Source organism: Dermacentor andersoni, chromosome 6 (genome assembly GCF_023375885.2).
Source record: "Dermacentor andersoni chromosome 6, qqDerAnde1_hic_scaffold, whole genome shotgun sequence".
NCBI classification, from domain to species: Eukaryota; Metazoa; Arthropoda; class Arachnida; order Ixodida; family Ixodidae; genus Dermacentor; species Dermacentor andersoni.
Window position 1 is genome coordinate 27,039,070 of NC_092819.1, and position 15,703 is coordinate 27,054,772.

Sequence of the window (15,703 nt, forward strand, 5' to 3'; positions counted from 1 at the left end):
ACCACTATTGTCGCTGAACAATGCGTAACCTTGACAGGCGACACGTACACACAACACCTCACTTCGTTATCAGAGAGTGGCCCGGGCAGAAGTCGCTCGATTCTTGCCTGCGAAAGATTACGCCACCGAAGATGTCACGTAGGTATAGAATGAAACAACGTACTTTTGTCTTTGGGTTTGAGCTCGTTCTTGTCAAGCAGCTAGGGCGATGGGTCAAGTGTTATTTTTACAAAAGCGACGGGGTGCATGCTGTTGAAGTTTCCTAGCTCTGAAGTTTTAGCTCTGAAGCTCTGAAATGGCTGATGTATTGCTACGTTGACAGAAGAAAGACGTGTAAACTGCGGCATATCAAGACGATTTGGCAAGGGTTTACCAGCAAACCAGCAATATCATAGGACAATTGAATAACCGAGATCTAAAGTATACAATATACACAACAAAAAGGAAATGTTTCTGAGTAGTTAATAAAATTCGAATGTTGTTGAAGTGCAAGCGACGTCTCTCGTTGGCGAAAGACACTGTGAACGTCAACGCGCAAGCAAGATCATGGCGGCGTACTGCGCAGCGCATGAATTGCTATAAAGAGTGCTGTTTTCCTAAAGCCATTCATGTGCCGCGCGCAAAACACCGGGCCATGAACTATTACCAACTCACCCAAGGTGCGCGCACAAGAGTCAGGGGAACACTATCATAAAAGTGATTACAGAAAGACAAATATGTGAAAATGTGAAAAAGAAAAGAACAACTTCTCCAAATCAACGTCGTGATCGAAATTGCAATAATAAGATTTCCTAACTTTTAGGTATTCGTGATTCTTCGAGAAACTACACTAATGCGCATGCTGCCCTGTGTTGCAAGTTTTCTGATGTCCATGCACCCAGAACTTTATCTAGTGATATTGGCTTCCTATGCAAAGCATGTGCGTTTACTACGGATGTGTAAATATTCGAAACTTTCGAATAACGATCAAATATTGTCCTATTCGATTCGGTTATCGAATCGAATTGTCATTATATGATTACGTCCGAGAACCGAATAGAGGTTATTTGAAAGTGCGAATATATTTTTTCGAATGTTTTTTTCAAATACTGTACTCCGCCAACTGTACACGATCAAACGTGGAATTGAACCACCGCGGTTGCTTAGCGGCTATGGTGTTGCGCTGCTAAGCACGAGGTCACGGGATCGAATCCCGAACGCGGCGGCCGCATTTTGATCGGGGCGAAATGCGATAAACGCCCGTGTCCTTGCATTGTGGGCCCGAATCCCCCGGTGGTCAAGATTAATCCGAAGTGCCCCCACTACGGCGTGCCTGATAATAAAATCGTCCTTCTGGCACCTAAAATACCAGAATTCATTAAAACATGAAATTGAAACAAGAAATGCGATATTTTTCATTCCATTCACAGCAGACATAACGCACTAGAGCGCGCAGCATCACTGGGTCAGCCAGACTTTTCTGCTCAAGCACAATCTCTCGCAACAAGATGCTTAGACATGGCGTTCAGTAGCGTATTGTATGGTACTATTATATATGGCAGCACCTGTGTTCTCGCATCGGAATATATTTACGCGATTAAATTTACATTACTTTACACGTAACGCATGACCGTGTGTTCACCTAAGAGCCCCGAGTTTCTGAACAATTTGCTCAGTTGCTTCGAATGCTCCTTTGGACCTTTAATAAAGCATGTCTTATAACGGAAAATTTAATGACCGAAACATTCTATCACTGTAATACCAAGAATATAATATTGTTTAATGCTATTGCTGACAAGGCCGCACATTATTAACAAACTATTCGATATTCGCTTCGATTCAATTCGCTTCTGGCGACAGTTCAATCGTATTCGATTCGACGTCAAAAACTGCTCTTAGCACGCCGCTATTCTTCTCTAAGTCCCTTACGGCGAGCATCTTAGTCTGCTCACTGCAATAGAAGATGCCACCATAGTATTTTCTACATTCATTGCTTGAAACATTTTTTTGGCACATCTATGAATTAAGAGAAGGGGACAAGACGGGGCAGGGGAAGAGGAACCAACATTTCCTTGAATACATTAAAAAAAAGAAATTCTTCTAAAAACAAGGTCATTTCTTCAAACAAATTTAGACAAAAAAGTACGTCCGTGTCAAACATATTCACTTGAGCGGCGCTTTGCGCAGACGTACGGTAAAGGAAACTTACCATATGAGCGTGAGTATCAGCAAGTTCTTTCGTATCTTGGGCTTGATAAACAGGTCGAGAATGGAGCCTGATTTCTCTGATTCTTCTTCGGCACTTAAACTTTGCTGAACTTTCTGAAACAAAAAAAAAAATTCTAGCAGCAGAAGACAATCGTAAAGTTTTTAAATAAGAAAGCTTATCTGGGGGTTTAGCATGTATACGTGCACAAAAGATTCGAGCAAACTGAATGTAATATATAGTGCATAAAATTTTTAAAAAAATGAGGCTAAACTCTTCAAATGAGAGTATAGTTCCTGCTTTATGAAAAGGGCAGAGCGCTAACGTGCGCATCCAAACACCAGCAATTGCCGTCGTCCTCTTTCACCATCCAGATGGTATTCTTCTTCAGTACAATATCAACGTGAAAAAAATCATTTTGGTGACCTAAGGGCAGGAGGACACAGAATAGTCGCAGCATTGTGTTAGTCGGGAGACATGGACAACTTCCTGGCCGCAATGGCATTGGTCTAAAGACAATTCCAGCGGCTTGATGAGGTAGTTGAGCTGGGAGGTTTGGTGAATTACGAGATATGGACCATTATACTTAGAGATCAGCTTGATGGAGAGGCTAGGAGTACTAGACAGGACCCACAGGCAGACAAGCAATCTGGGTGCATGGTATGTAGTTGTAGTGGATGCGTCGCGGTGATGCTTCTGGCGCCACTGGTCTTGAGATGTGAACAAGCGAGTAAGCTGGCAGCATTCTTTGGCGCATGTAGCCGTTTGTGAAACTGTTATGCTCTCTGAGGCGTTGGTCTGGCAGAGAAGAAAACTGTTCATGGTGCGCGAAGGTTCTCGCTCGTCAGGGATCAAGAATGGCGAAGATTCCTTAGTTGTTTGCATGATAGTATTGTAAGCGCATGGGCTAAAGGTTGTACGCTTTACCCATAGATCTGCTGCAAAGCACCGTTTAATGCATCACCTCCGCTTCCCTGCACCCTCGTCGTATATGAAACAGCAAATGATATGTAAATGTCGTAACTGCAACAATATACGCTCTCAAGAGCATCATTCCTTTAATAAAGCGAGCTGCTTTCTAGAAGCGTTCCGCTATTCGCTTATATTGTGAACCACTTTCGATGGTTTCTGCACATTCTCTCTCTATCTTTTTTTTTTTTTTTTTTACATAGGTTGCACGTAGGTGGACGGAAGACGAATGACTTCTTACCTTGAGCTTCAGGTCGAGGTCAATCGGGGGCTCGACTCCGTTTCGGAAGGCGATGCGGCGCAGAACGGCCGACGCCTCGGGGAGCCGGTCCTGCGACAAGAGCCACCGCGGAGATTCGGGGATGACCCTACAATGAACAGGCAATGTCCTTCAATGACGGAGGCTGAAAGGCTGCAGGCGAGGCTGCTTTGCCCGTAGCCTGCGCGAGGTAAGCTGCTACACACGCCAAGAGAAGGGGAAGTGAAAGGGAGTTGTGGCAGACAGGGAGTCCAGCGAACGTCTCCAAGGTGACACGAGGTTTGGACGCTTAAGGCCATGGCTTCAGGTTTATTGGACCGAGCGTCACAGAAATAGAAACGACTGGAAGGGAGCAGTGGCCACTGTCGCGTTCTTGTTGCGTTGCCTAAATCGTGCTTCGTGATTTTTCTTCAGCCTTTTGTTTCATTTGATGGCATTTTTGATGATGATATCTGTCTCGCATCTTGCTAAAAATCGCTGTTGACGTTGCTATAAACAGAAACAAGCAAATATGCCTTAAACAACACCTTCGTCATGCCGCGCTGGCTAATAATACTTATTCATATCAAGTACCACGATGTTACAAAACCAAGTGCGCAGGCTTTCTGCTCTGAGGAAGCCCTGGTTAATTTTAAACCCAGGCAGCGCACCGTACAAGTCTTGTACCTGCGTAAGGAATCCGATTGAAGTCGTGCACATGTGCCGTGATTCTGTATACGGCTCCGTTACGAAATACAGTTGGCGATTTCTGAGTTTTGTAGCGTAAGGCTGCGTGAAAGTGGAAAGTACCTCGAAGAACAGCACATGGTAACGGGGCAATGCAGAGAGTGTGACCTGGCCCTCATTCGTAGAAAGGGGAGTTGGAATGATTGAAGTGCGAGAAAAATGGTTGCTTAAGAAGCGTAAACCCAATAAACCCAACGATAGAGAATCGATGGCAACGCTTCAGAAGCCTGTTTAAGTATTGCTCCCACGGTGACCAACCAACGAAATGAACAAATATAACCCTATCTGACGGTACGATTGCGCTGTATACACAAAAGCCCCTAATTGTTAGGTTTGGGTTTCGCATGCACCAATGACATAGCAAAATATATTTTCCCCACCGTTGCCTACCCAATTTCGACCTGTTTATTTGTTTTCTTTCAGGACTAATATTTGTCGATGAGTTGATAGTTGGCGTTTCGCCTTCTCTGCTCTGCTTCGCAATGTTGTGGCACGGAAGTGGGAAGCTATACGGGTCGTCCTCTGGTGCTCGAAACTGAGTGAGGGACGCACTTGCAAAGAAGTGCAAGCGCGTTCACACATCGCCCTGCTCCCGATCAGCTGACGCAAGGAAACAGTGTCGTGTTGTTGTAAAACACAACGAATATTTCTTTTATTTCCTGACTCCTTTCATTGTGGCTAGTCTTTGCGCGGCCCGGCAAAAACCTGTTCGCGCTTCACCGATCGCTGAACTCCCGAACTGCTAAAGCTCCATCAGTACGTGCTTTCTTACCTGATGTAGCAGAAAAGAGGGACCACGCACGAGGCGCACACTGTTGCCAGCAGCACCCAGGTGCGGCTCACGTAGGCCACCAATGTCAGCAGGCACATGCCGAGCGTCCAGCCCATGCACGCCACGCCCAACATCAGAGTCCGCTGCTTGGCATCCAACAGCTCCATTACTGCATAGACAGGGCGGAAGGAAAAAAGAAAGAAAAGCTCGTTACAATGAAGTGTTCGGTACAAGCACTACAAATAACTATGTAGGGCAAGCGAGCGCGGCGGGGTTGGTTTTTGCTGGAAGAATTTGAGGGTTTATGCATTTGCCGCTCATTTCCTATAGTGCTGTTTCATCGCCACGTCTCTAACTTTTCTTGTTCTTTTTTGCAGCCAGATGTTTATGGACGTTCTTGGCGACTGAGGTTTACGTGACAAAACCGTAGTGGTCAAAATTAATCTCGAGCTGTCCACCTCGGCATTTCTCATAACCCGCTGTGCAGTTGGATTAAACCTTTGAAATTAATTTAATGTTTCCAGCGCCCTCGATCGAGTCTGCTCGTTCCGTTCCTCGCATTATCGTCTGTTTGTATATACGTATCTATTCAAAATCGATTCCAACAGACCGAATAATTTTGGGGCTTCTTAATGCAAACACTCATAAGACAACAGCATGCATTCTGCACTTGGGCACGGTGCTTCAGCTGGCTTTCTTTCACGAAATATTAGGAGCAACGAGTTGTACAATTCAGTCCCATGCCAACTGCGCGCGGCAAAGCCCAACGCACCATATGAGAGGAACAAGAGAGAGAGAAAGAAGAAAGGAGAAAGGCAGGGAGGTTAATCAAGAGGGAGGATCCGGTTTGCTACCCTACGATGGGGAGAGAGGGCAAGGTGAGGTAATGTGACAGGAAAATAGAAAGAGGGAAAGAAAGAGAGCAGAACAGATACACTATCACAGTCGGTCACTGTCACAGCGCACTATCACCACGCGGGACTCACTGATGATGTAGGGCACCTGCTCGATCTGCGGGTCCAGCAGGGCGTTGACGAAGCGCATGACGACGAACATGGCGAAGTTGGTGGACAGCACGGCGCCGAAGCCCGAGAGCGCGGCCAGGGCCACGATGGCGAAGAACGTTGGCTTACGACCGTACCTGCAGTGGGGCGGACCACTAATTTATTCGAGAGAGAGAGAGAGAGCAAATGATAAATGAAAGGTAGGGAGGTTAACCAGGACTGAGCCCGGTTGGCTACCCTACACTGGGGAAAGGGAAACGGGGACGGAAAGATTAAAGAAAGAAGAGAAAGTCCACCGGGGATATCGTTCATTCACTCAGTCCGGATCACAGACGCTGACTCAATCCTGTATCTTTCAAATATCGCAGCGGCGCTTTTGTGGCCTTTTGTAGCTGCGATATGCGAGGCCATGGTCCCAAGATCTTGTTCAAGGTGAACGGTTTTCTATCTAACTGGTTGAGAGCTGTGCAGAGTTCTTGTCTTTCATTTCCAAATGATGAGCAGTAGCACAGTAGATGGTCTATAGTTTCTTCGACACCGCAGGCATTGCACTCGGCGCTATCAGCCATTCCAATTAAAAACGTATATGCATTCGTGAATGCGACGCCCAAGCGTAAGCGGCACAGCATTGTTTCCTCATTACGCGGAAGCCCTGGTAACAGCCGCAGTTGCATAGATGGATCGAGAGAAATAAGGGAACCTAGGCGCCTAAATGAAAAAAATATTTACAACTGTTCAAAGCAAACAGGCAATGAGACTAGGGAAACCATATAGGGAAACGAAGGGTTCAATAAGACACGTTGCTGGGTTGGTTGGTGCATGAATAATTACCGCAATTCCGGCTGAAAAAAAAGAAAATATCGATGGATGACCATAAGTGACAATAAGTCTCTGTCGACGTTGCTTCTGTCGTCTGTCGTCTTTTTCGCTGTGCCACATTTGTAGTAATTGAACGTAGGGTTCCATTTAAAAAAAAGCTTGAAATATGGAAATAATGGGGAAAAATAAAAATACAAGCATGCGAAAGAGAGAACTTGCCGCAAGTGGGAGCCCTACACATGATCTGCCCTTGAGTTACCATGGTTAACGCTCCGTGGTACACATAAACACAAATACCCAATAAAGTCGGCCGTCGCGCCAGTGGTAAAGCGACAAGCGCGTAATGCGGAAGATAGTTTAACCTGCGGCAAGTTGTAGTTTCGTATGGTTTGAAATAATCGTTCCTTATTATTTCTACATTTCGATTTAACGAACACGGTGAATCTTCCTTATGCTTTTCCTGTACCAGAAAAATTGTCATTTGTTGCTGCAGGTTGTTGAAGTGTAACGTGACTTAAGAAGACGCTGAGCCCCTACAGGAGTGCGAAACGAGCTTTCGACCTTTTAATGAGTGGAGTCACCTTCGCATATTCTTCACAGTTATTGAAGTCTTCCACATGACCGCATAGGTTCAACGCCTCCATGGCTCAACATGTGTGACGATAATATGCAAAAATTGATTCGCCGTGAACTACGACTGCGGGTTAACTGTTTTTCGCGGTGACGTGCCGCTGACGAGGACGCCACGTTATTTGGGACCGTGGCGAAAGCAGGCATGAGCTTACGCAAGCGGGAGCCGTTCTTTCTAGGCGTGTTTGTGTGTGTGAGTGAATGCGTATATGCTATTGATTTTTCTTGAGCTCTGAACCGAGTTCTATTACATGTTTGTGCTTTCCAACAAGCTACAAATCTGGCCATTAGTTTGAGTGACTCTGTGGGGTTGCGTTCTGAGTTTAACGTTTCGGGCGGGTCTATGCTTCTTATTTCTCTTCCTTTCGCTAAGCTCACACAAGACAGAGGATAACAAAGAAGCAAGAAAAGCAAGAAGCAAAACAAACAGGACACATACAGTAGTCAATATTACTAAAGCATGCCGCCAGCACAGAATGTCTTCTAAAAAAGAAGAAAAAAAAACGTTGTTAATAATGAAACAGCTCTTACGCAATCAACTAATCAAGTAAGCATTCTTAATGTACTATATAAAGTGATCATTCCATATAGTACTCACTTGTCAGCCAATGCGCCAATGATGACAGGTCCAATGACGCTTGCTGCGGTCACGGTCGAGTACAGCAGGCTAGGGAGGTGACCGCGAGAACATATCAGATCCCACTGCAGAATTGGAAAAGGCAACATTATACTTCTTTATTTAAGAAGGGCTGTGTGAAGGCATAATATTTGTATAATTTATTTGTAGATTCAGTACAGGCTCCTATAGGAGAGCTGCGTGATGGAATAAAGAAAGAAAGCACTTGATGAACACGAACAAAGAGAAATGACTATTAGCAGCAAAAGATAGTGTAATTATACATTTTTCGAACAAGAAATGTGCATATAAGCGCTCACTCGACAGTTGTCAGTTATTAATTCAAGCAGAAGTATCTGGAAGGTCATTCTAAACTGCGATGACTTTTGCGAAAGTCTCAGCATAGGAAAGGTTATTTCTACAAAATATGCGTTTGGTGCTGAGGTGATTATGAAGAAACCTGAAGGTGCGTAATGTCTTTTAAAGTCGCAAATGGGATGGCAATAGGCTGCGAATGTATTTAAGTATCAGTTATTTCGCAACACAATAAGCATTATATAAATACTTGCCACACTGCATCGTGCAGATAATTCAGTAAAACTCTGTAGTGAGATTCCTCTTAAACCCAGGCACCGAAGTAGGCCCAAACATTACAGTTGCGACAACAATGATGAAGAGAACACAGACGAGCGGTGGCGTTTACTCAGCGCTGGTGAACTGAGACGTTGACGTGTAAGGTTTTGCAGGTGATCAAAGAAAGCCTGTTAATGTGGTGCACGCTTTGCGAAAAATACCTGTCTTTGAATAGAGTCACGTAAAAAGAGTCTCAGTCGCAGTCAGGGATTCGCCCGAAGGCGAAGCCCCTACGGCGATAGCAAGGTTCAACGTCGCGCTGACGGCGTCTCGGAAAGCTGGCGTGGCAAGGAGCACCACCAGCGGCGCTGCAGGCGTGACGCCTCGATGGTGCACGAGATGGGACCGAAGAAAAACAGTCGGCGTTGGTCAATGTTTAAAGGAAAGGATTAGACAGATCCAGCCTGAGCTTTAAACGCTCGTTCCGCTCAGAACAGTGCACGCACCCCGGTGTGGTTAGCGCGCAGCTGCTTGACAGTACACTAACGTGCGTGCGCTCAACGCCTTTGCCAGCAGCGGAAGGCACAAAGCTGAACTGGCTCTTGAAGAGCCGATTGAGCGGAGCCTGACAGTGTGCCCCCTTGGCTTCGTCGCTATTTGCAGCCATATACGCGTCCCTGGAGACCTTCCAAGTCTACGCGCGTGGGCTGCGCATGCGCGTCGGTACCGTGACAGCACGCCAACGGCGACGGCGCAAAGGCGACTCGAGCGTTTGTAAAATATTGCTGTCGCAATCGAAATAGAATGGTCGAAACTGCCGGGTAAAACTTGGCACGAGTGAACGGCCGAGTGCCGCGGCAAGCAGTACATCCACGTTCCGAGTCGTTTTGTTCTGCAGTGATAGATTGTGGAATGTGAGTGGATGTGGAGAGAGAAGGTTTACTTGGAAAACAACGCCTTGTGAAGGCTTCCTCGGGAAATAAGGGTTTGAATAACAATGACTTCATACTTCGCGTTTACATTGTGAAACTACGAATTTATAACCTCTGGGATTTGTAATGTCTGCTTCCAGTTAATGAAACCAAGAGTGCGGTACCGTACCCATCTGTTGGATTAAAAAATATATGCTATTCTGTTTCTATTCAAGCCATTTTTATTTTGCAAGCACGTGTCACTTAACTTTACAATTCTCGCCATGCTGCTGTTGTCATGAATAGACGGGCGCTTAATAAAATATGTAAATATCCTCGAGGAAGACTTCTAGTATGCAAAAACAATTCGCACTCTGGGCGCTGATAGGAAAGAGGGATGAAACAAGATGACGCACGCTGCAGCATTGTCGGTCTAGCTTTGTCCGTAGCTTCCTTCTAACGAGGCAAGCGTACAAATAATTAGCTTTGCATACTAGACGTTTTAGGCTTCCAGGAATCATGAGCAGAAAGCCCAGCTTCCTTCCACGTTAGCACAAGCAACTCGTTCGGCTAGGCACACTAATGCCGTGTTAAGAAGAGAGAATTTTTCGCTCCTTGCAAGCGGCGTAATCAAAGTGAAGGAAAGAAAAAGAAACGCTACGTGAGAAGGACGCGCCCGCTGACCTTGATCGGCGCCAATGCCGCAGACGCTTAGAATGAAATGCTTATTGCAACTTGACGCCAACGTGGCCGCACCGTCCGGATACTTTGGCTTTCACGGGCGAACAGGAGGTGTAATATAGTAATATTATAAGCCTAAATAAAAATGCGCACGTGTTAAAAGTAAATAGGAACACGTCTTCCGCGAGATTGCATGATGATGTTGATGTTTAATAACTGCGGCAATGTAGGAAGCTTGGCTAGCGCAGAGTCCGCTATGTCCTAATTATAGGCAGGAACAAAAATGCAGATCCAACACACCTCTATGTATCTATGTGAGGCGAAGCTTTAGGGAAGCGGTTAATTAAATTCAGTACAACTAATGGCAGTGCGTGCAACTGTGTTTACCTTCATCCTGTGCAGCGTGCAACCTCACGCAGTATTTGTATTTACCCACGACAATGGTCGTAACTGTTAATACGGTTAGCATTCTTTGCCTTTTTCATGCACTTTGAGTCAACCTATATATATATATATATATATATATATATATATATATATATATCTGGCCTCTTCTTTCCGTCTTTACTTCCCCTTCCCCTAGTGCAGGGTAGAAAACCGGAGGTTTTAACTTTGGTTAACCTCCCTGCCTTTCTCTCATTTGCATCTCTATCTCTGGCCTCTTACGCCGACCCAGTGACCAAAGTTGTCTACCACCTTGGGCAACTAGATATGTGCTTGGGGTTCGGTGCCGTCGTGATCATATATTATCGTCATCATTACATTTTTTTTCGTCCGACTGTCGTTCGCCGACGTCGTCACACCATCGTCGTCATACAGTCGTCGCGATCTCATTATCGCCATGTCGTCACCTTCAAGCTGTCCTCGCACTTTCGTCATCATTTCAGGAATGTCACCCATGGCTGCCATTTCGTCGTCCTCATACCGCCGTCGTCGTTCTATCAACGTTATTCCTATTTCGTCATTCCGCCGTAACCGTGCTGTCATCATTAAATCGCTATTACAACGCTGTTGTCATGCCACGGTCGTCAGTGCTTTGTCTTCATGCAGTCCCTAGCATTCATCTGTTCTCATGACGTCGTCTTCATGCCGTCGTGGTCGTTCTATCGTCGTCATTGCGATTTCGCCATCCCATTCTGGTCATACTGTCGTCGTCACTCCACCGGCATCGTCATATAATCGTCGCCATCCAATTGTCTTCAAGCCGTAGTCGTCACGTTGTTGCCGTTACACCATCGTCATCTTTTCGCTATCTTCATCACACCTTCATCGTGCCATCGTCGTCATACCGTCTTCGTCGTTTCATCGACGTCATTTTTTCGTCCTCACTCTGCCATAAATATGTTGGCGTCATGCAGTCCTGATTATGCCGCTGTTTTCCTGCCATCGTCATCACTGCTTCGTTGGCGTTTCGTCGTCATCATGCATTCGTCGTCAAGTCGTCGTCGTGATGGCGCCGGGCTCGTTCCGTCGTCGTCATTGATATGAAATAATGATATGACACGTTTATCCGGACAATCATGTGAAAATTGTTTGGGATGGCAGCGAAAAGGCAAATAAATGCCTGACAAAGCGCCAGCTACACACGAGCAGATCACTTAGCGGGAATAACAAAAGAGAAAACGGTCATCACTGAATCCATAAGCAAGACAGAAATTCCTCCCTCGTCACCCCATTATTCTCATACCGTTGTCGTCACGTCGTCGCCATCATGCCATCGTCGTCATACCACGGCATTGTCCTCATGCCGTGGACGCCACGTTGGTATTGTTATATTAGGTCACCATTCTACAATCGTGATTCCATTGCCATCATGCCATCGTCGTCATACCGCCTTCGTCGTTCCATCGACGTCATTCCTTCTTCGTCATTTCATGGTCGTCGTACAGTCGTCGTCATGTCGTTATAGCTATGACCGACACAGGCGAGCGATTGTCATAGCAAAGTGGACCGATCCCGGAGATAATACATGTCGCCTATAGTCGACGCAATGAAAATCTCAGAATGACCACTGCATATTTTACATAAAAGTGTATTCAGCAGTACGGTGCATCGCTACATTACTTGAATGCTAATCGCATTAGACTCGACAGTAATTGTGAGATTGGACCTACTGAAATTATTTACGCTTTATTGCTGTCGCTTCGGCGATCCTTCGCGATTATTATGCTTTTATTTGTTTTGAAAACATATACGCATTTTACAGGAAAGGGAAAGCAAGGAGAAGGCAGGCAAGTTCCACTGGAAAGGGCACAACGCCTGCCTACTCTTCAGAAAGGAGGTGACAGCAACATAGAAATGGAAGATAGGAAGGAGGGGAGGAAAGAGGAAAGAAAGAACAACGGGACAAATCTAAAAGAATATAGTAGAACACACAGTACAGGTCACACACAGCAGGGCCGGCCACTGAAGGTCACGCTACTACAGAATGTTAAATAGAAGAAATAGTGTCGGCGCTACAAACATGAGCCTAAGTTAGTTAATTCTAGAAAAGTAAGTAGAGCGCGATGAGCCTGATCGCGTCGATACGCACAACCACTGTGGTACAAACATTCGTCGACTGTCGTACACCGCAGCAGTCCATGGAGATGATAGTCTCTCGCTAGCGACATGCACTGCCCACTGAAAGCGGGACACTCCAATATCAGGTGCTGAAGTGTCTCGCAGCAGCCGCAAGACGTACACGACGGACTGGCCACACGTCTTCGGGCACATTCACACCGGCGACTTGAGGAGGTCGCGCGACCATTTGCGACTCGCAATCAAAAAGCGACCGAAGGCGACTGATGCTCACACCGGCAAGCCCGGCTGAGCGCGACCCGCAAGTCGCAATCCCGGAGATTATCGTTCTCAGCGAGAACTCTCGGAATCTACGCGGAACTTGAACGCGACGCCGGAGGAGGCCGGATGTAGACACACGAAAGATCACTTCCGGTGCGCCGTTGATTGGTTTATCAGTTTTGCGACCACGGTCGTGCGACTGAAAAATCGCGCAGAGAGCGACTGGCCCAAAATGGTCGCTTTTCAAGAAAGGCGACCGTTTGCGACCATTTGCGACTGGTCGCTTTGCGACCAACTTGGTCGCGCGACCACTGTCAGTCGCCGGTGTGAATGAGCCCTTCGTCTGTGTGAACGTTCACGCTCGTTCACGCAGCCAACGCTCAGCTTGAGTAGTTTCGTTCTAGAGCGACGAGGAAAGCCTTGACCACGAACACGGGGCGGGAACGTTCTAGTTGCGACGCGTTGGTCTGGATCCTCGCGATGTGGTACGCCCAAGAAAAATACGGCTTCTTGAGAGCTGTTATGATTGGCTGACACCCCACTCTGCACTTGTCCTCTATACATAATGTAATGTCAGCGATAAAACGCGAGCAGCATAATAGGGCAGAGAAGGGAAGAATAACCGTGTCTGTCCACTTCACCCCCACGAGTCCCACCTCCGCAATGAATTAATTTTTGTCCTTTTTTTATTATACTCAGGAGATCACTCCTCGGGCACGTGCTAATACTAACTCCTACCGATCCCTCACGAAACCATGCAATAGTTACTGCGCGCAATAGTGCACTCCTGCCGACTCTGTAACACAAAATAATAACGCTCCCGGGGAGCTCTGAATGGCTGACACCACGACGCTATGCAGCTGATCTATAGCCCGAGCTCCGAGATGACAGAATTTGTACGAAGTCAATGATAAGAATCGAAAGGCAGGACAGGAACGAGAAGGAAGCAGCATCCATGTCTCTCCGCGTCTTCACATCCGGAGAGGGCCACTTCCACAATCTAAGGACGACTTGAACAGTGAACTACGCTCGGCACTTACTAATATATTCTTATTCTCGAAAAGCGTGCAAGAATCACGGCCGAAAATTCAGCTTCAAAAACGGAAGTGAAATTCGGTAGTCTTCAAGAAAACAACAGGGCAAGTGAAGGATACAGAATATTTTAGCCTAGCCTTCTCCTTAAGCATTGAATAGTCCGTAGCTACTGACACACTTGCAACCGCGAATGTTTACTCCAACCGATACGATAGGAAGCAGTGCTTAATTTCTTGCGCGTAGTACTACGCGACCTGTCGTGTCACGGTTTCGCATTACGGGGAGAAACTGAGTTTCTTTTCTCGATCATCCTACATGGTTGCTTATCACCTATGTTGTGTGTTGTATCTTTAAATGGATGCATACCAAAAGTAAACACTAAGTCGAGCTACATTGAAAAATGAGGTTTCAATAATAACGACTTTGTTATTCGTAACGAGAACATAGCTTTTGTAAGCGAGAAATAGACAAATTGGCGTAAATTAAAAATAGGAGTGGTGCCACCACATGTGGACTATAGTGCTTCTCACGCGATGTCAGCACTGACTGCTTCACAGAGATCGGCAGTAGAGGGAGTTCACGTGAAGATCACGTGAATTCGTCCTTTATCGCGTGGGTGATTCAAATCGAGCAGCTGCACATAGGGACATTCGGCGGCAATTTTTCTATGCGACAAAAAAATAGGCACACAGACAACGATGATAGACTGTTACACGAATATCCTACCGATCTAGCTCGGCCTAATTTTTTCCCCTTTAGTGCTGCTAATAACACTGGTCTTGCTCGCGTCCAATAAAGCTCATCAGTTAACAAAATACAGCCATTTTATTGCCACTTGAAGTGATGGCGAAGGATGAATGATGAGTAAAAACAAGATGTGTGAGAATATTCCTAATTTTGAATAGACATCAAACGTTAATGTCTTGAAAGAGGAGAGTTCTCGATATTAAAATTCGATACGTTACTTCGGATGTTCCATTTGACCGAATATTCTTTGTTACTGCAGTAATGGAAGCTTGCCTACCGCGGATGAGAGGGCTCATTCCCGTGCTTCGGCGTGCGATTCACGTGCCCTGTTTAAGCCAACCGGCAGGCATGGACAGCACTTACATTTTTTGCTCATCTACAAGGCGCTAAGTTGTATGGACTTTCGCGCAGCATTGACTGTGTTTAATGAATATATATAAACTTTCTTGCCACTTTTGGCGTCTTTGTTTACTCTTCAACATTTAGAAAGAGAAATCGGTATTCGATTCAATATTGCAGGGAGCGAGTGTTTGAGTTCGAGTTGATTAAAAAAAAAAGTCGACTATTACAACACATGTACGATTAAATAATTTTAGTAAACACGAAAAGCACGAGTTGTGAATAATTTTAATAAATTGCATCAAGCGCAAAATTGGAGCAGGTTGCATGGTAGTGTGGGAAGGCCGAGTGAATATAATTTCAGTTGAGGATAATATGTCAGCTCGCACACGAGTTTGTTTTAGATCGTAGTAAAGTCACACTGTCGCGCATTGCCCAGCAAGAGACTCGGGCGCACGAGGCTTGACAGGTTTCAGAGAAATCATTTATACTAAGCGCTGACGCTTGAAAGTGACAGCTCCGCTCACAGAGTCAAACACGACATGTCAAAACATGACAAACAAACATGACACGACGATGTCAAACACGACATCGTCGAGTACAGGGCCGTCGTCTGCAACTGCACGCCTGTTACAGCCGTGGTACGGCCTATTGAA

At 45.9% G+C, this 15,703-nt stretch overlaps 1 protein-coding gene across 4 annotated transcripts in view; it reads right to left on the reverse strand.

Annotated features, from left to right (window-relative positions):
* Nucleotides 1-15,703, reverse strand: part of LOC126521417 (organic cation transporter protein-like) — an 82,439-nt gene that overhangs the window by 63,011 nt on the left and 3,725 nt on the right. For all 4 annotated transcript variants that reach the window (XM_072288655.1, XM_072288657.1, XM_050170108.3 and 1 more), the window contains exons 2-6: nt 7,963-8,066; nt 5,898-6,052; nt 4,912-5,080; nt 3,396-3,522; nt 2,189-2,301 (exon numbers count right to left, since the gene is read on the reverse strand). In XM_072288655.1, coding sequence (XP_072144756.1) covers nt 2,189-2,301; nt 3,396-3,522; nt 4,912-5,080; nt 5,898-6,052; nt 7,963-8,066 — 668 coding nt within the window. The remainder of the gene's footprint in view (nt 1-2,188; nt 2,302-3,395; nt 3,523-4,911; nt 5,081-5,897; nt 6,053-7,962; nt 8,067-15,703) is intronic.